Source organism: Delphinapterus leucas, chromosome 11, assembly GCF_059928025.1.
Source record: "Delphinapterus leucas isolate spDelLeu-1000000601 "Yukka" chromosome 11, BTC_Dleu_Yukka2, whole genome shotgun sequence".
NCBI lineage: Eukaryota > Metazoa > Chordata > Mammalia > Artiodactyla > Monodontidae > Delphinapterus > Delphinapterus leucas.
In genome coordinates this window covers 11975304-11996144 of record NC_143139.1, presented here as the reverse complement: position 1 = coordinate 11996144, position 20841 = coordinate 11975304, and the positions used below count along the sequence as shown (strand labels likewise).

The window sequence follows — 20841 nt, the reverse complement described above, 5'->3', positions numbered from 1 at the left end:
GGTAATTTCAGGTAGATCCCAACCCTGACTGTGATGCTGGAAGATATTTTAGAAGAATATGGCAATTGTCCTCCTACTTACTGAAAGTCCATCATTATATTATCAAGAAGAGGCTCTATTCTACATTAGCAACTCTTAATTCATTTGAGGTCACGGACCTCCTTGAAAATTTGATGAAAGCTATGAGTTCTCTCTCCTCCCCCAATAAATGTACACACACTGCATACATACATATTTCTTTTACAGACACTTTTAGAGGTTTCCATACCTTCCAATGTCTGTGCCTAAAGCAGTGCATTAAGAAAAATTGTGAGGACATATTGGGTTTAGAAGAAAAAAAATGCCCTTTTTGAATAGTGATGGCTTCCCTAAGAGCATGAGAAATGGGTAGTGGCACCCATTGAATCTACCACTCCCAATTTTTCAAATCCTTCTTGTTCCAAATAATTTATTCTACCTATGTTGTTGTTTTTTATTGAAGTATAGTTGAGTTACAATGTTGTGTTAGTTTCAGGTGTACAGATGCTTCTGTACACCTGATTCTTTTCCAGTATAGGTTATTACAATGTACTGAATATAGTTCCCTGTGCTATATAGTAGGTCCTTGTTGTTTATCTGTTTTATGTACAGTAGTGTGTATCTGTTAATCCCAAGCTCCTAATCTCCTAATTTATCCCTCCCTCCCCCTTTCCCCTTTGGTAACTATAAGTTTGTTTTCTACATCTACGAGCCTTTTTCTGTTTTGTAAATAAGTTCATTTGTATCATTTTTTTAAGATTCCACATGTAAGTGATATCATATGATACTTGTCTTTCTCTGTCTGACTTACTTCACTTCGTATGACAATCTCTAGGTCCATTCATGTTGCTGCAAATGGCATTATTTCATTCTTTTTAATGGCTGGGTAATATTCCATCATATATATATACCATGTCTATATATACCTTCTATATATATATATATATGTACCACGTCTTCTTTATCCATTCATCTGTCAATGGACACTTAGGGTGCTTCCATGTCTTGGCTACTGTAAATAATGCTGCTGTGAACATTGGGGTGCATGTATCTTTTATAATTATAGGTTTCGCTCTTTTTGGATATGTGCCCAGGAGTGGGATTGCTGGATCATATGGTAACTCTACCTATGTTATTCTATGTTATTTTTCAATTGTCTGTCTCCCCTAGAACATAAATTCCACAAGAGAGCAGAGATTTTGAGATTGTCTGTTGCCTACTGCTGTATCTAGATACCTTGTATTTATATGCAGTGTCTAGAACAATACCTGGAGGAGTTATGTGCTCAAAAAATATTATTGAAAGAAGAAATATGTCCCTTCTTGAGAGCTCTGAGCTACAAACTTTACTATCTTCTGTGTAAATTAATATTCGCTTTTATTTATAATACGGTCAGAGACTTTGTTTCAAAGGCTATGTTCTATCTACATCATTTTGAAATTTATAGACTAAATCTGTATTTGGTTTTCCTCACTTTTATTAATTTTAATTCTATGCTGTTTTCCTTTTCATATTTTTCTAGATTAATCTCTTTTCTCCCATCAGATGACCACCACCTCCTTACTTATTTCAGTTCCGTTGACTAAGGATAAGATCTAGCTGGTGGCATCAAATTACTAAATGAAGTGAACAGAATGCACTACATTTAAATGACTACAAAATAAATGTCAGTTTCTCATAATAAATGTCAGTTTGCATAATTAGTCAGCTCTAAACATATTAGAACAATGTAAATACTGAATATTGAAATATTAATACAAATAAGCATTTATTATTGGCAGCAACAATGGAAATGTCTAGTGAAAATGTGGCTTGGGTGCCTTAAAAACTGTTTGTTCCCTCAAATGATTTAAATATGGCCTCTGCAACTTGTTTCCATTTAAATTACTTCACAAGCCATTTCCTCAAATAAGGTACAAAGACAGTTTTAGCACTTGTAAAATTATAACAAGTTCTCAGTTAGAAGACTATGAATTAATGAAGTTTTATTTTGTAATCTGCATTCCGAGGTTTAATCAAAACAGTGCTTTGGCTTCTTTTAATTTAAAAGAAAAATTAGTGAAAACTACAATAAATAACATTTGATGGTTTGTGCTGGAATACACGCTACATCTTGAAATTATGACCAGCAAAACTCTAAAGCTCAGTTTGAGGACAAATGTTAAGATTTAGGGCTAAATACATGTAGTTAAAATTCATGATGTCTTAGCACCCTGCATTCGCTACCAGCTAACTTTCAAAATATCTGGCTGATAAGGAAGCTGGCAGAGACCCCAAAGGAACAGAAGTTAGTGATACAAAGTAAGGTCTATGTGAATTTTCTGCTACTGGTTTTAGATTACTTGCCTCAGAAGCGTATGCACTGAAATTGATTTTTAGACATATCCACACAATTATCCATAGGACGCACAGTTATAAGCTCCAGACCCTTGTCTGAACACTCAGGTATATCCGTGTTCACATGGGTGGCCATGCTCTCACATGTGCCATGAATTGTCAGGAATGCTGTTCAGAGTTGGCTGATCAAGAGATACACAGCGCAAAGGAACAGGATTTGAGACAGCCCAGGGTTTCCTCTTCAAGTAGGTTTAAAACTTTTTTTTTTTTTCTCTCACGACTTCCTTCCTGTTCTAACTGCCAGTGCTCAGAAGTCAGCCTTGAGAGACAGAGGCACCCAGGACGGAGACGTGAACCCTTGAATGTAAGTTGAAATATCTTCAAGGTAGGGGGGGCTACAGGTGAGCATGGACAAATGGAGGAATCTCTACACAAGACTACAGTCCTCTACGGTTTATTTTTTTGAGAGGGGCTGTGCCTCTTTAAAACAAACTTTATGAAAAGAAAGTACCTAAGGAGGCTGCAGAGAAGGGGAAGTCAGAGCGGGTGAGCGGGAGTGGCAGCCGTGACTCAGGGGAGGCACCTCGGTGAGGGAGGGTGAGTGCTGCAGCCCAGGAGATAAATTCTGGATGTCCTGGAAAAAGGCTCTGAATGTACCCACTGGGCGTGCCTGGCCAGGTTCCTACAAGGTTGGAGCCGGCATCTGGCCAAGCTCAGAAGCAAAAAGACTGTAGATCCAAACTGATACGAAACGCGTTGGTGGATGGTGGGTTTCTGCTGGGGTGGAGACGTGTGGTTTCCTGTTTATAGGCAGACTTTAAAGAGACTGGTTGAAAAGAAAAAAAATGGTTCAAAGTTGTCAAATATTAAGCTCTTTTCCACTGAAGAATTTTCTGGGGATGTAAGAGAAATGCATAATGAAAGCCTCCCCTAGGGTACAGTGGGATTTAATTATCCAAGGGGGGGCATGGCTATTTACTCATCATTCTACAGGGATAGCATTTCTACCATTAGCAAAAGCCAGTGAGATGGGCAAAAAGATAAGTGCTGTTGTTGCCAAAGACCAGCTCTTTACCTCTGAGAAAACTAAAAGCAAACACAGAAGACACCAAACAATTTATTAAGAGATACATTCTAGAAAAATCCAAGTGGGCTCAGATAGGACCCCCAGTCAGTGGGCCTTCAAAATGTCAGGGTCTGAATTTGGCAGCCATGAGAAGTGCTTTAGGTGTGACCGGAAATACTTTCTTCCTTTTTAGAGGATGTCCTAGGCAGCATGTTTTAGAAAGTGGTCTGTAATTAAACTCTGGACCTAGGGTAACTTGTGGCATGGGTCTGATAAACTCTGAGCTGTTCTTCTGCTCAGGCTCGGGGAATGCAGATTTCTCCCACATGGAGGTCCCATAGTCACCCCTTCACATAGAGACCAAGAACCACTGAATTCAGGGTTAGCATGTTGGAGCCTCAGTGCAGGAATGATTAAGCAAAGAGAATCAAGCGGTCTGTGCTGGCCCCAGAGAGTCCAGTCATAGGCAACCATCATTCACCTTCGCCATTGCTTTGTTTCATTACCTTTATAAGGAAAGATCCCTCCCAAATCCAGATATGACACAGACATAGTAAGATCATCTTATTATTTCCTGAGATGTGTGGACTTCTGAGAGAATAGTTCATTCCCCATCCATACCGCACAGATCCAGCACACGTGGAATAACCAGGTTTTAGCCGAACAAATGCTGGCATCTTCCAGGCATTGGAATTCGGTCCTTATTTGGGAGACCGTGAGTTTGTCCCTCAGGAAGTATCCTCTGAGCAATGTCAAGGTTCTGTTTTCAGTGGAAGCTCAGAACAGCAGAGTCAATCAGATGGAAAGATGAGCGCCCCGACCAATTCATGGGAGCACAATAAATTTCAAACTTCAGCTGGCAGAAAGAGAGATGCTTTGGGGGGAGTAAAAATTAAGCAGATAGAGAAAGAGAAACAACTTACGTGGAGGGCCTTCTTTGGGTCAGACCTGGTATGAGAAATTTATAAATCTGAATTCTGAGAGGACACAGTGAGGACAGGAAGGCTCAGAAGTGTTCAATGACTTGGCTAAGGTCACACACTGGTGCAAAAAAGAACCAGTAGCTACAATGCCTCAGAGGGACATTTTAGGAAATGCCCATGGAAGAAATATTCTTTAATCCCACATTCTGAGCATCCTTGTTCCTGGGTCAGTGTTACTGTCACCCAGGATCTTGGGTTAGAGTCCATACTGGCACCCCCAGAGATGGGTCTCATGTTACTCCTGAAACTTCAACATTTATCCATTCAATGAAGAATCACTGAGTCCCTCCCTGCTGGTTTGCACACACTCTGGTTTCCACAGCCAGAGCTTGTAAAAATTCACTTGGGTTTTCTTAGAGGGGCTGATATTCACCATTTGTGCTTATAAAAATTGTCTCTACTTCTGTCTAACTTTTCATGCTTAATTTAAAACCTCTGTGAATGGATCGAATAATTGCAGTGTAGTCTTTTGCCCAATAATGGCCGCCTTAATGCAGTTTCCTTTGAGGATTATTTAAAATGAACGTTTGTGGAAGTAGAGTGACTTCACACAGTAGAGGCTCAGGAAAGATGAATGCGTCTGCTGAGTTGTCTCTCCTTTTGCATATGAATCTGGGTGTCCACGGGGCACTGGTCCTAGGACCACCCCCCTTCTTCCTTGATACTAAAATCCATGGATGCTCTGAGTCCCGTGCCCTCAGTATCAGCAGACCATCTGTACTATGAATGTCCGGGAAGGAATGATGTATTATTTCTCAGGAAATAATTCTTTCAAGGGAAATGCTAAAGAATTCTGCTTCTAGGAGCCTGTACCCTCCTCTGATTGATCTTAATGTTTATGGTAACAAGACAGTGTAACAAGACACTGTCCTCTCAGGCATGGGGTTGGTTCCTCTTATCCAGCACTGCACTTTCAGATGTTCTTGGTGGGGGGTGGTAAAGAGCAGCTCTGAGGAGCCCTGGAAGCACCAATTCCTCTCAGTCACTAGGGAATAGTGACACACCAGAAAGGAAGCCAGAAACAGGACAGCTTCTGGAGTCCCGAAGGATAAACTTGGATTCCCCAAATGAGCCAAATTACCATGTAGACAGCAAAGCAGACCCAAATCATCCTCCACCAGCCCTGAGAGGGTCCAGCTCTCCATGACCTGCTGGAAAGCTACAACCCCAGATTTGGGGAAAGTGGGCATATCCTGGACATTGGGAAACGAAGATGACAGGGAAAGCTGATGCTCACGTAGGTATTTCTCTGACGGAAATCCCCTACTTCTGTGACTTCCACATTTGTCTCTCTCTCTCCCTCCACTTTACTCTTTTATCTAATACTCCCGGCCTGTGCATCTAAGAAGCATGATCTGGCAACTTTGGGGCATGAGTTAAGTCTCCACTGTACTTTGCTCCAGAGCCAGAGGGAATTCTCTCCATTAGCTGTGCCTGTGTCTCCTGTCATTTCCCATCATTCACAGAGTGACCCTTGGCTTCACTTATGAAAGGGAGCAATAAATAGAATCTAAAATTAAATTGCTTTTTAAAGAAATATAATAGTGACAGTCCCATTTTATGGCTGACTCAGTTCATAAACAATCCTTGCAGTTCCCAGAACTTCTTGTCTCTTTCGTACTCCTCAAAGAGACAAAATCTATTTTTAAGAAGGAAGGAGATGAGCTTGTCAACACTGCAGATCCAAAAGAAAGCATTGGTGTCTGGCAGTCAGTTACCTTGCTGAAGCTGAAACTGTAGCAAAACAGACAGCGTCACCAGGAAAGGAGGAGAGGAAGCGAATAGAGTGTTATTGAACATCTACTATTGACCAGGACAGTCCAAGAACTTTTCATGTTTTCCCCACTCTTCAACCCTGTAAAGAAAGATTATTATTCCCACTTTACTGGTGGAAAAACTTGGGCTCAATGAGGTTAATAACTGGCTTTAGTCCCATAAAAAGTCAATCGTGGATACACAATTTGAATTTCTGGCCCATCGGTCTCAAAGCTCAAGTTCTAGGAGACATACAGGGTCATCTTTCTATGAATTAACCAGGTGATTTGTTTCATCTAAACTCAAGAGTTTTACCTTTTCTTGCCCTCCAATTATTTAGAACTGCCTTAATGAACCAGTAGAGTGTGCTCCATCCTGGAGACTGGTAAATTCTTAAGTGCATTTCACTTTCAGTGTCTTGGAAATTTCACTGAATTTGTAAGCAAAAACACCGATTTGTGCTATGTTATACTCATGCCATGAGTACCCACCCTAATTTAATTTGGCATTTTAATTGAACCTGAGAGGATTAAGTTGCTGCCTCAGCCCATCTAAATCTTGGCACTGTTTCACTGAATACTAAACATGGGTGTGTGTGGGTTTGCTGTGAAAATTCACATGTGTAGGCATCTGTGAAGCAGGAAACAGATAAGTAGAGTGGTAAGCACATAAAAAAAAAAAAGCGTATGTGCTTTGGGGCCTTATGAAATAAAAAATTGATAATTCTCCATTTCACTTCTACTGTGTAAAGAACCAAAGTCAAAAACAACCTACAAAGAAACAAACAAACAAAACAACCCTGCTCTTTGTGGAACAGGGGGTGAGCTGCAGAGGGAGGTGAGCAGACCCCAACAAGAACGTTCTGTGCTGATGGGCTGGGTTCTCCCCAACCTCACCTCCACTTCCTCTTTCCCTTTCTTGTTTTACAGGCTTCTTTAACTTAAGGAGCATTAGGGTCATTGAATTATGAAGGGGTCTCAGAGATGTTTTAACGCAATGATTTCATTTTGCAGAGGCCAAAACTGGAGCAGAGGTTCAGTGACTTGCGCAAGGGGACACGGAGCCTAGTTGCACTGAAAACCCTCTTTATGTGACACTTCCCTGACTTGCTAAAGCTGCCCTGCAGAGTTTTGCAAAGCAGCACTTATCTCTGCCTGTGCACCCCCCAGGGAGATTCCCACAATGACCAAACGAGCTCTCCAGAGCTCTCCAGTTTCATTATTACTTCTTAATAAAGAGAGCTGGAGCGACAGAGCGTAGAGCCTCAGGTCAGACCACCCGGGCTCAGATATTCATTCTGCCGCTTACACAACAAGTCTTCTTGGGCAAATTACTTACCTCACCTTTAGTTTCCTGGTCTGTAGAAGGGAATGGTGATAACAGCCGTCCTTAAGGTTGTGGTGAGGACTAAATGAGATAATCCTCGTGACAGCATTTAGCACTATGTGTGATAACTGTTAGAATTATTATCATCAATTACAAAACCAGCTGTTCTTTAGATGATGAGATTAGAAAAAAGTCTGGAATTTCCATAAATTACTATTTTCACTTCAGCAGCACCCATAAAATGGAAAAGAGAAAAATGAGGGAGTTCCCTGGTGGCCTAGTGGTTAGGATTCCGGGCTTTCACTGCCACTGTCCGGGTTCAACCCCTGGTCAGGGAACTGAGATCGTTCAAGCTGCACGGTGCGGCCAAAAAAAAAAAAACAGTAAAAATTATAAAAAAAAAAAAAAAAAGGAAAATTGTATTTGTAATTCAATATACACACACAGGTAGTCTGGGAAACCATTGTCAAGATATATAAACCAGTTGGGGCTTTGGGAGAATCTGAAGTTCCCCGGAAATGAACTGTGAAATTGAAAATGTAGGCTCTTTGGGGAATTCACATAAATTTGAAATAGTAAAACAGAGGTAGGTAGTCTCTTATATACACGGGTGAAATAAGGTAACGGAATGGCAATTTAGCTGACACTTGACTACAGGTAAAGGCCTTAGAAAAGGAAAGCACCTAGAGATGGTCTGCCCTAACCCCTCACTTCCCTAGATGAGGAAAGGAAGATCACAGCAGTTGGAACATTTGCTCCCAGGGTTACAGCTAGCTAGTGGCAAAGCCAGAATGAAAACTCATGCATGATGGGGCCTAGTTCGGTGAGGGAATAATTACCCAAAATCAAATAGATTGACCCAGGACTCTTCCCTAAAACTGCCCCCTGTGCACTGTCGCTCTTCTGCTGGGCTTGTGGTCAGATCCAGATGTTACATGGTATCTTCTCCTGCTTCTGAGGGCCAACGTTTCAGGCTCACAGACAGGATCCGTGGCTTGAGGCTGAGTTGTGTCATTGGTCTGGCCAGGCTTCAGAGAAAAGCAAGCTTCCCCTTTAACACTCAACGCTCTGCTTCATTGTTTCCAAAAGTTACAGTTTCAAGGTCATGTTCTTAATCATGGACTTCAGTAGAATCTACAAAGGACTTCAGGAGTCCATGAACCCCTGTACTGCATGCACAATTTCATGGGCTTTTTCCTTTTTTCCTTTTATAAGGACCATGACCCTTACCCAATTTTTAAAGAGCTTTGTAATCTCCAAAAAGATTAAGAACCATCAGTCAAACAAGCTGGGCTTTTTGATATGGCTAGATTGCTCTTCCTCCAATGTCTTCTCCACTTCGGAGAATAACAAATACCAGTATGTGCTAAAGTACAGTGTCTTGTAAGTACTAGATGCTCATCATATATTTGTGACCTTAATTTTGCTTTCAAAAGGCCCTTCCCTGAGAAGTGGTTTCCAGTCCTTTATTTGCCATATTATGACATTTTCATCTTTTTTTCCAATCAGCTCTCCAGAGTGAACTGGTTTGGGGTCATCTGACTTCATATCTCTTTTTTTTATGCTATATAATTAGACCAGATTATTTTCATGTAGTCCCGAATTTCCTCCTCTTGACTTCTACAATTTCATATAGTAATCCCACATTATCCTCTGATCTTCAATGCCTTTAAATAAATTTTTGGCTCATTTTTATAGAGCAATTATTGTATCTGTAATGAATCAAGGAAATTTAAAAGTGACACAAGTCTCAGATTCACTAATGAAAAGATCAAGCTCTAGATGACAGATAAATTGACTTGTCAGTGATTACACTGTGAGAAGTTAGGAAATGCTGTCCTAGACCAGATCTTTCTCTCTCTCTGTCTCTCTGTCTCTGTCTCTGTCTCTCTCTCTCTCTCTCTCCTTTCAAAATTGAGATTTGGGGGTGCAGAATTACAATTCCCTAGGTTATTAAAGTCACCGTGATCTTCTGTGATGTCATCATCTCATGGTCAAACTTCAAGCACATGACTTGTTAGAACCAAGCAATATATTCCAGAAAGTCCTGCCTATGGGGCCTGAGATGCTTTCATCTGTAGATAGCTTTCCTGATGCTCTGTCTGCAGGTTTCTTATGTGACCTCTACCCTGGATATCTGGTCAGGCTCCAGAGGAGGACCTGTCTCATCTGATTACTCTCCTCTGGGTTGCTCTTTATGTGTGACTTAATGGTTGTCCTTAAACTACCCACAACCTACAACCTCCACCCACTGCATCCTACATTGTTTTTCCAACCAGTTCATTCTCTTTCCCTGGGTGTTTTTTGTAACATGAGTTGAGTTAGTCACTCTGTTTATTGTGATCTTCTCTAGAGGCTCAACTCTGAGTGGAGTGGGTTCTGTAGCTGAAGCAAGAGTTGCCATAGGAACAGGCCTACATGCTTCCTTCCTACACAGGAAGTGGACCTGGGCATTGCAATACTGTTTTCAGAGTTGATCCAAGAGTCACAGTGTTTGGCTTGTTATTTTGCTGGAAGAGGATTGATGAGCCAGAAGATATGATTTCTTTTCCTTCCCTTTTTTTTATTCTGTTAAAACTGCTTTTGTTTGGCTTCACTTCCAAATTATTTTTCTTCCTGTTGCCAATTATAGTGACATTGAGACTCAAAACAATAACTGATTTTGGCCAGACACAGCTTCACTCTCAGGGGGCTTTTTAGAGATTTGAAGAGTCACTCAGGATGAGATGTGATAGGTATTTACTTAGTGTTCTGCCATTTCCGAGCACTAAAGCCTTTACCCAAAACAGGGAAGAGAGTTACCCTCAGAGCAGAACAAAAGGAAATCAGGACATTATCTCCTTCTCCAAATATCTCCCTTGTTTCCCCCAAATAGCTCCATTGCTTCCAGCCATGGGGCCTGAAATTCTTCCAGTAGAGATTTCTTCCTCTTTATTAAGACATGGCATCTCACCCCACTATGTGAACTTGGGCAATTCTTTTAACCTCTGGGTTTCAAGGTTCTCAATGATTAAATTAGGGTTTGGAATATATTACCTCTAAGGTTCATTTCAGCTCTGAAAAGCTCTGACTTTACATGCCCTAAGAGGAATAATTTTTAAATTTATTATTCATTCATCAACACTTATGTGTGAATAATTTTATTAGATCTTCCCTCAATGTTTTAACACAAAACAAGTAAATATAAATGATGATGGAAGAAGACAGACCCCAGAGTATGCCCAGGTGAGGTCTTAGAGCATAAGGTCAGGGGAAATCTCGAGAGGGTAGAGAAGTACTAAAAGGGAAGTGGAAATTGATAGAAGGTACTAAAGACACAGTTACAATATGTCTGGAGGAATTTAGAGTCCTTTGTTATTTTGTGTCATTTCAAAAGAACAGAAGATCTTTATATATAGAACCTATTAAGTCAATGAATGAACGCTTATAAAATGGCTGAACTATTTCAGTGTCTTGGGAGATTCAAGAGAAACACAACACTTAGTACCTGCACTCAAGGAATTATTAGCAGTGTTGGGTGAAAACCAATCAGACACTCAGGCAGGTATCACAGGGACCTACAACTTCTCATGAGTTACCTTTGAGCTCTTGTAGGAGGTCAGGGAAAGAGTCAATGAATGGGAAAGAGCTAACATTTTTTAGCACGTACTTGAAACCATCATAACTGGGATTGTACACACTGAGCACTTTGACACTGGCAAGGCTGGCTGGATTTGGAGGACTGTGATAATTTCTATAAGTATATGAGCTAGGGACACTCATTATCGTCCGGGACAGCTGTACTATGTTGTTTCACTTGTTTTACAGGATTCCCGAAGAGTTACTTATTTTCTGTCAGTTTCATTCAGTGAACAGGAGGGACACATCCCAGTACGGTAACATTCAGGCATGTGAAAGGAAAGCCTGGAATGCATTATATTCTTATTTTGTGAAATAGAATGAGGCTGAATTAGGGGAAAATCTGGAAAATCCCTGACAATTACACAAGTTCATTAGGGCAAAAATAGTGCTAAGAACAGCCCCACAAACATCGTTCATATCCACTGACTTTTGGCTAATAGACCATCCTCTCTCTCTCTCCTTCTTTCTCTCCCTCCCTCGCTCTCTAGATCAAAATGACTGAAAAGGCCCCAGAACCACACCTGGAGGAGGATGAAGAGCTGGATGGCAAGCTCAGTTACAAGCCTCCACCACAGAAGTCCCTGAAGGAGCTGCAGGAGATGGACAAAGATGATGAAAGTCTAGCGAAGTACAAGAAAACGCTCCTGGGGGACGGGCCTGTGGTAGCAGGTGCGTGTGTGCCGAGATGCGGGGCAGGTGGAGGGGCACTGACAAGGCAGACATTTCAGCTACTCAGGAGCAGTTGCAAAGGAAAGTATACCAAGTGCTCCCAGGGTTAAGTGAGTGAGGTGCAATCTCTATGTGCCGAATCAAGTTATGGACCAGATAATTAAGCTTTCTTTGGAGATAAGGTGCAAGTTGACATTGACATAGATAAAAATAACACATAGGGAGGGTTTAGAAGGAATTTCAGACTACCACTCAGAATTGTCTTCTCTCCACGATTGCTCACCTTCTCTCTTTTTCTTCTCTTTCTCCTTCTCACTCCTTACCTAAATAACCATCTCTTCCACATACACATAGGCAATGGCGAACTAAGACATGGCCCAGAGATATGGATGGGCCGTGACTAACCAGCAGAGTACCCATAGCCACTCAGGAGATGTCTGCTATTGAGGATTGAGATGGACCTACAAGGACCTGAAGCAGAAATAGCATCACTGGAATGTATAAGGCCACTAAGACCAGGCATGGTGAATCAGCCACTTCCATTTCTTTTCTCCTCCAGATGGAGATATCCCTTTTCTTTGTTATCTTCTCTCTCTCCTACTTTAAATGCACACACACACACACACACACACACACACGAGTACGCAAATACCTCCTCTCTGTGCTTACATTCCCTTTTGAATCCTGCAGACCCAACAGCCCCCAATGTCACTGTCACCCGTCTTACCCTGGTTTGTGAAAGTGCCCCAGGACCCATCACCATGGACCTCACTGGTAAGTGGACACATCTGTTCTGTTTAGTGGGGCCTAATGACATCACTGGGCAAACTGGTTTTTGTCTTCTGTCCCAGCAAAAAAAGAGAAACATCCTAGTAAAGCGAATTCTAGTAAGGTATGCTGAGCCCAGTTCACAAATCATAGTTTTCACAGTATTTACTGTGCTTAATGAAAAGCCCAATCTCTGTCTCTAATTGAAAAGGGGTCAGGTGTAAGTACTGGATATATCTACCTGTATCATATTTACTTCAGATTTTTATCTCCACATGGTAGCAGGAGAATTACTATTTGTGTAAAAAGACTGCTGATGGAAATGTTAAGAAGCAAGCTGTATGCTTCTGAAATGGTAATATTTATACAATCTAAACATCAGAGAAAATATTGACCTTGCATCAGCTACAGAACTTACCCGAAGACAGGAAGAAATCTAAGACCTCCTGAATAATGCTAGGAATTCCACTGTTAAATACACATTATTTAACTTAAAGCTCTGATTCTTTTAAAGAAGCAACTTCCCCCACTAAAGATGTACAAATTAACATGTTATTTTCTTTCACTTTATTGTGACAAGGGTCAAGTCCTTTCCTGAGACTTAGGTCTGGAGGAAATGAGGAGAGACGGGGAAGGTGGCTGATTTGGGGAAAATTGGCAAATGGGAGGAATGAGGAAAGGGCCACTGAGCTAGGGGTTTGGGGCATGAAAGGCAGGTCTTTAGTAAAAAACCAAAAATTATTACTAGATTCAAAAAATGGACTCATGAGACAGAATAAAGCATGACTCTAGAACAGTAGGCTTAACAGCAAGGTGGTTCCCCTCACACAGGACACATCCACTCTTTACCTTTTATGGGCTTTTTGTCAGAGAAAGGAAATTGGAGGCTAAGACATACTTCCTATTCAACCGAAATCATTAGAGCATACATTCAGCTACCTCCACGTTCTAGCATTTCTCCAAGAGAGAAACTCTCTCTCTCTCTCTCTCATCGGACCTCAGACCTCTTCCTGTGCGAAATTGCGTAAAGTTACCAGGTACAACCATCATTTTGCAAGATAAGGTCTGAATTAGCGCTGAGGAAACATGCTCTGTTCAGAGGGCTTGATGATATTGCAGGGAAAACTTGGTCTCTGTCCTCTTTTCCCAGCAGCAAGAAAACCAAATTCAGTTTTCTGTCACAAAAATGCTATAGAGGTGAATCCCAGATGTATACATAGGATGCTGGTACCAACTCTGTACATGAAGCAGGTGCACAGAATTGTGCAAAACATACACACACACACACAGTCACCCCGAATGTCAAATTATACAGGATCACGTTGGGAGAGGAGCAGAGAAAGATCACCTCTCTAATTAGGGGCAGATCTCAGTTTTATGGAGCCTGGAGCTTTTATAACTTAAGTGATGTTTCCTTTTCCTTAAGAAAAATAATATGAAATTGCAAATGCAAAAGCAAAATTAAGTACAAAAGTGAAATTTTTTTAGAATGATAAAAAGGAACCAAATGAGTACATTTTTTAAAGCTAGAAAACACCACAAATGCTAACAAATCTACAAAAAAAAAAAATAGCTGGCACTCATATAATATTTTTCTCCTATTTCTTTATTTGAGGGGTGGGGGCAGAGTCTTTAACCATAACATCTTACATATCCTTAAGGTTGCAGTCAAACTTGGGGAAAAGCTCTATCACATTTCTTTCACATCTGGCTGCAAGATTTCAGGCATTTCAAATGTGTTTTTGTGCAGCAACTAATCTCAGACATTCTTTGACTTGAGGACCATGTGGACCATGTTGCTCTGAGAGGCCCAGCAAATGGCTCTGGAGCTTCAACTTCATTCATCTCCTTGTGAATGTCCTTCTGAGGAGAATTAACTCTTTCAAAATCTACTTCTACAGGGGATCTGGAAGCCCTCAAAAAAGAAACCTTTGTGCTAAAGGAAGGTGTTGAATATAGAGTCAAAATTAACTTCAAAGTAAGTATCTGGTTGTGTATGTTTTAATAAAGTTTAAATCCTTCCTATAATCAGAGGAAGAAAAAATCAAATTTCTTGCATTATCACGTTGGCATACTTTTTGTTTATTTCTCTTTTTTCCCTGGACTGTCCTCTCCCCAATCCTGGGCTCTACCTGTTACAGGTGCACCTTTGCTTCATGCCTTTTTCCAGCCAGGACCCTTCCCTTGGACTCTCCCTTGATCACTGAAGCCAATGGGATCCCTCTCCTGGGACCTTCTAATACTCCCATCCACAAGACACACATTAATTTGTATTATACCATTTGTATCATTTCTCCCCTATTCAGCCTAAACACCTTGAGATAGGGAGAGACTATCTATCACTTCTTTGCAATATTTCAAGCAAAACTTTAAAATGGTAGATAGTTCATGACTGTTTATTGAGAAATAGATAAATGAATGAATCAATTAATAGGAAAAGAAAATAGAACAGCTAGAGCCTCAGCTCTAATTACTCAAGGATATATAAATCCAGGGGGTGTGGTGCTTGGTAAATAACTGGAAATTACAACTTAGTTGTACAGCAGGTAAACAAGTAAGAGCAAAACTAAATAGGAGATAAACTGACATAGAATGAATAGGCCCACATCCCAGTGAGCAACCAAAATCAAGGAGAAAAGTAACCTTGACTTTGAAAACAAATGAGTTAGAAATTCACTGTTTGCATTTAATTGCTTATATGTGCTTTGGTTGCCCCTCACTCCCACTTGGTCACTTCCTCCAGGGCTTGGGCTCCACCAACAAAGACCCCATCTGCCCTCTCTATTTGTACACCAGCCCTTCTTTCTCCAAGGTTCAGGATATGATTCAGGGTCCATGGACAATCATTCCACACCACATACAAATATGCCTCAAAATAATTTCCTTCTGAAAATATTTGTTGATGCCTACTCTATAATAGACACTCTATAATAGTCACTTACTTGTTTCCTGTATTTATTACTAAAGCACCTGAGAGTTTAGTAAGGCGTTGTATCCAAATATGCTTCAGATGGGTTTCACATCAGTCCAATTTCGAATCATTAATGCTACTGCCTTAATTTTTCAATTTAATAAGCAGTTGGGATTGACACATATACATTAATATGTATAAGATAGATAACTAATAGGAACCTGCTGTATAAAAATAAATAAATAAAATTCAAAAAGAAATGTTGATGTGAATAAGATGAGAAGGAAAGGTCTGGTGCGTGGGCTTCTGCCATGGGTGGCAAGGCCGGGGTTGGGTCCTCGGCAGTCAGGATTACACATGAAGGCGATGGAGGAGCAGTTTTCAAGTCCCATCCACTTCAGAGATTTGGCCTTGTCTCTAACAGGGAAAGGTCACTCTCTATGTGTAACCCACATAAAGTCGAACCTCCCTGTGGCCTGTCCCAGCGTGGATCGAGGAAGAAACACCAGTTCCAAACTGAAAATATGTAATTGGAAAGTGATTTAAATCTTTACTGATGTCTTTTGAAAAATGTCCAAGAAAGTTTGCATTCATAACACCAGCAACACACCCTAGAATCCTCTTTCATTAACTCTCTTAGTTGCTCTCAAAGTTCTCTTTCTCCCTCAAAACTTAAAAACACTCTCCAAAAACTGGGATGGTTCTTTTAGTTTCTTCCCCTTTTCCTTCTGCCTCCCAAGGAGATGTGGTATATGTGATTTCCATGGCTCTCACTTTTTTTTTGTTTGTTTGTGTGTTGGGTTTTTTTTGCGGTACGCGGGCCTCTCACTGCTGTGGCCTCTCCCGTTGCGGAGCAAAGGCTCTGGACGCACAGGCTCAGCGGCCATGGCTCACGGGCCCAGCCGCTCCGCGGCATGTGGGATCTTCCCGGACCGGGGCACGAACCCATGTCCCCTTCATCGACAGGCGGACTCTCAACCACTGAGCCACCAGGGAAGCCCGGCTCTCACTTTTATTCATGCTCCCAGTAAACTGTCTTTTCCTGGGGTGGAAAAGACAATTGGGAGGGATGTGCTGGCAGAGGAAGAGAATAACTAGGAATATTTATACTTTTCTTTCGTCTGTTTCAACCACATTTATGTTAAATGAACCCTCTATTGAGCAGTAGAAAAACAGGAATCTCTTTATTTTGAAGCCCTTATTTACTACTCTGCCACCACTCCTGTTTTTTGGTCTTTTAACCACCAGACCACATCTTCGACTAGGCCCAGAAGACCAGCTTAGAGACTTCTAGAAAGATGCATTCATTTTTCCTATTTCTATGAGCCACATGCGGAAGTCAGAGGAATTAGAAAGTTTGGGTTTCATTTCATCACAGTTTCTTCAATGAAGCTGTTTTCTTTCTGTCTGCTTTTGGTAGGTTTATGCTACAGATTTTACTGAGTGACAGTTTCAAACCTCAGCTGGCAATATTCACGGCTGTGCTACCTCATTGCCAACGAAACAAAATGTAGCACTGACAGATTGCTTTAACTATTCCGTCCAAAACAAAAAGGGAGTCCTACCTATTGTCGAGGAGAACCTATTTTTAAGATGCTTTAATTCTTACATCGGCGAACAATTAACCAAGCCATCCAGCTAATGCTGCCATGCCCACTTTAATTTGTTTGTGTAAACATGACCACTGTATAAAATTAACAGAGAGACCAGTTCAGTCCTAGGTAGAATGAATCATGGAAAAACAAAGTGCTTGGGCTGTCTATATTTTCATTCTGCTTTAGTAAATTTTCTTTGAAAGGCTTGGGAAAGTGGCAAGATCTCAGACAACGTCTGAAAATGACAGCCATCCAAAATACAGATGCAAATGGATTTCACCCATTATTTACATATGAGGGGGATGTTTTCCTGTGACGCATCCCCTCATCTCTAGACTCCAATCACAGTTACATTCCAGGCAAAGTCACCTTCTAGACCTGATTTTCCATTACGGCTTTTCTCTTTGCTTGTTTTTCATATGTTAGGTGGATCATTTCTGAAGTTAGGATTTTTCAGATATTTACACAATAGTTTCCATGGGTACCTTTGTAACCTAAAACGAGGATGGTCTTCTGGCCAGTAATATCAGGGAGGGGAGATCAAGACCATTCTCTGGACCATTGAGGAAGGAGAAATGCAATGAAGAATATTGAGACAATGTTGTAATTAACCATCCCATCCCCGACACCAAAAATCACAGTATTAGACAGTTACAACCAGGTTGGTAACGTTGAGTCTTGTGACCTCCTCTCTCCAATGTCTGCCTCATCACCGCGCTAAAAGACAGTAGTAACTTATTCTGAACCAAATCTTCAGTCCTTTCGTCCTCAGAGAAGCCTCAGCTAGGTAGGATCAGCATGAAAGATGAGGGAAAATGAAAGATCCTCTCTAATCCGAATCGCTTGAATCCTTCCCACCTACAGGTGAACAGGGATATTGTGTCAGGACTGAAATATGTTCAACACACCTACCGGACTGGAGTGAAAGGTAAAGTATCAACACTTTCCACTGTCCCAAACTCTGCTTCTCACCGACACTTAAACTTCAGGTTATTAGCAACTTTTAGCCCTAAACTCATTTAAGAATCTGATGACAGCTGTGGACACTCACCCTATGAGAGGCACACATATACTTCTGACCTACGTATTAATGGCAAGGTCTGTATTCAGGAAACTTAGTTAAGACTGGGTCAGCCACTAAACTTCAGCATTCAGCTTCTGGAATTCAACTTTATTACTTATAAAGGGGAAGAGTAACCAAGATAAGTTTGAATCAAAGTACATAAATATAGTCTTAAAATTAAAAAAAAAAAAAAACCAGTTCACAAGTATAAAACCTGGGTGTCAGAGAAATCCGAGATAGGAAAGACCTATCCAATGGGAGGTGGTAGCAGCATACGGGGGGCAGGTGGCGGGGCAGAGGGGTAGGGACAGTGCTCAATTTCATAAACAAAGAAATAGAAAAAAGTACTCTTTCTAGAATCGAGAAAAGCTTTGTAACTGAAACAAATAATATCACATTACTTAACGTGCAGTTTTCTCGACAAGTTGCACCTAAGCGGTACATGCCGTGGGAACCTGTCTTCAGTTGTCTTCCATTAATATGGCCAGGGAGAAGTGAACGGTGGAAGGCTGATGGAAGCACTTGTAAAGTTCCCTTTTACCTGAAGGTGTCAAACAGCATCCCCCGGAAGTGTGAAACAATAATGTGTAGGTCAGTTCCTCCAAATCGATCAATGAGGGCTAGGGAAGGTGCTGTAGGTCAGTTCCTCCAAATCGATCAATGAGGGCTAGGGAAGATGCTGATCCATTTGCATGACATAGAGAACCACTCAGTGACTCAAATGCCACAGAAGATTGTTAACCTGAAAGATCTTGGTTGATCGTTCCAATACCTAGTCTCATGAAAAAATAGTTCAGTTTATTATTTTCCTTTGGGCGTAAAGACTGTGGTGCCTCACTTGGGCAAGAGGTCGATGAGGTGTCTGTAGCGGTTCCTCCAAGCTTATTCAAAACAACAGCTAACTAAATGTCACCTGCCTGCCTACCTACCTTTATTTATACTTTCTAATCCCTACTATTCTTAATATATAACCCAGTTACCTATTAATAACTTTGGTTGGCTATTTTTACCATCTGTCCCAGTTCATCACTATTTTTTGTTTTTACCAAATTATTGGGTTTTCCTTTCCATTTAATTATTCCATCCATGAATTCTGTTCATTCTGATCCCCAGCTGTTACCTTATCTCCTCCAACTGTTCATAGAATGATAGTTTGTATATAGAAGACCCTTGAAGTTCATTATATAGAAAAGAAAGAGAGGCTCCAAAGTGTTAGGTAGTTGCAGAGCTGAAGCCAGAACTCAGGTCTCAACTAGTTTGAGATATTTTTTTATGGAGATAGAATTGACATATAACATTGTATCATTTTGAGGCTTATAGCATAATGATCTGATATATGTATATATTGCAGAATGATTACCAAAAGTTTAGTTAATACCCATCACCACACATAGTTACAATGCTTTTTTCTTGTGTTGAGAACTTTTAATATCAACTCTCTCAGCAACTTCCAAATATACACTAGAGTACTGTTAACGATGGTCACCATGCTGTGCATTCCATCCCCAGGACTTACTTATCTTATAACTGGGAGTTTGTACCTTTTGACCACCTGGGATTTTTTTATGGTATAATCTGCTACATCTCCATAAAAAGAGTCTAGATCCCCATGGATTTAGGGCACTGATTCCCCACCTTCCTGAATCTCAAAATCATCTGTAATGTGTTTTAAAGACACTGATGCTTGGGACCCACAGCAGATCACTAACCTTTGGGAGTGGGTCAAACAATAGTGTATTATTCAAAAGAACTCCAATTTTTTAAAAAAAATGTTTTTAAGAGAAAATAAAAAAGTTGCCCCAGGTAAATCTGGTATTTAGCCAGGATTGGAAACCATTGCTCTTGGCTTTGATCACAGTGAGCTGTGCTCCAAATTCTTCAGTGTGCAGTGTTTGTTTTCCCTCTACCAGGCTTTCACCCTAATGAGCTTTTCTTTCTTCCCAGTGGATAAAGCAACATTCATGGTTGGCAGCTACGGGCCTCGGCCAGAGGAGTATGAGTTTCTGACTCCAACTGAGGAGGCCCCCAAGGGCATGCTTGCTCGAGGCACTTACCACAACAAATCCTTCTTCACGGATGATGACAAGCACGACCACCTTACCTGGGAGTGGAGCCTGTCCATCAAGAAGGACTGGACAGAATGAGCGCCTCTGCCCATCCCTTTCCCTACCTTTGCCACCCAGAAGAGCCCCATCCCTCCTCCCTGATCACAGCTGAGCCCCATCTCCAGCAACCTCCACCTTCTCTTATCGCTGCATCCTCTCCCACACTGTCTCTCACAGTGGTCCCCCGAACAAGATGCTTAAAACCCAGGCTTTAATCCTGCCCCCACACTTCTGATCCCCTCTCATAGCCAGATCTCCCCGGTTCTCCATCCCAGTAGACAATCATTTAATATTCCCTCTTTTATTCCCATTCGAGCAACTAGAGGCCAGGAAATGGGCAAACTAGCACTAACAGTCCTTTTGCCTTGGGTCCCTGTATCTCCTTCCCATCCCTGGATTCTCCTGTGGTTGCTGCTGATTCACTGAAGGTCCCTAATCACATTCCCTGCCAACTGGGGTTCTTCTTCACTGGGAGACACTGTAAACAGCACAAGAGTACAAGAATAAAACAGTTGTATGATCAGATTGAGACCCTCATTTCTTTGCTTTCTTCCTTCAAACAAATATGGTAACCGGATGGTTCCCATTCATGAGTTTCCTCAGAGGGACTGGGGCAGAGCACAG

At 41.2% G+C, this 20841-nt stretch overlaps 1 protein-coding gene across 2 annotated transcripts; it reads left to right on the top strand.

The window, feature by feature from the left end:
- Window positions 1–2588: 2588 nt before the first annotated feature.
- On the top strand, window positions 2589–20742 carry ARHGDIB (Rho GDP dissociation inhibitor beta). Of its 2 annotated transcripts, XM_022577661.3 has the most exons (6): window positions 2589–2719; window positions 11595–11775; window positions 12466–12549; window positions 14445–14521; window positions 17914–17977; window positions 20057–20742. In XM_022577661.3, exons 2-6 carry the CDS (start codon window positions 11601–11603, stop codon window positions 20254–20256), a joined length of 600 nt encoding a protein of 199 aa, XP_022433369.1. In that variant the 5' UTR covers window positions 2589–2719; window positions 11595–11600; the 3' UTR covers window positions 20257–20742. The 2 variants fall into 2 exon arrangements, with proteins under 2 accessions (XP_022433369.1, XP_089776475.1); XM_089920349.1 differs by lacking the exon at window positions 2589–2719.
- Window positions 20743–20841: the final 99 nt, after the last annotated feature.

Coding starts and splice junctions, on each gene's coding strand:
- ARHGDIB (XM_022577661.3), top strand. CDS start 11,601: ATGACTGAAAAGGCCCCAGAACCACACCTGGAGGAGGATGAAGAGCTG. Junction 12,550..14,444: donor CATCACCATGGACCTCACTG/GTAAGTGGACAC, acceptor CTACTTCTACAG/GGGATCTGGAAGCCCTCAAA. Junction 17,978..20,056: donor CTACCGGACTGGAGTGAAAG/GTAAAGTATCAA, acceptor CTTTCTTCCCAG/TGGATAAAGCAACATTCATG.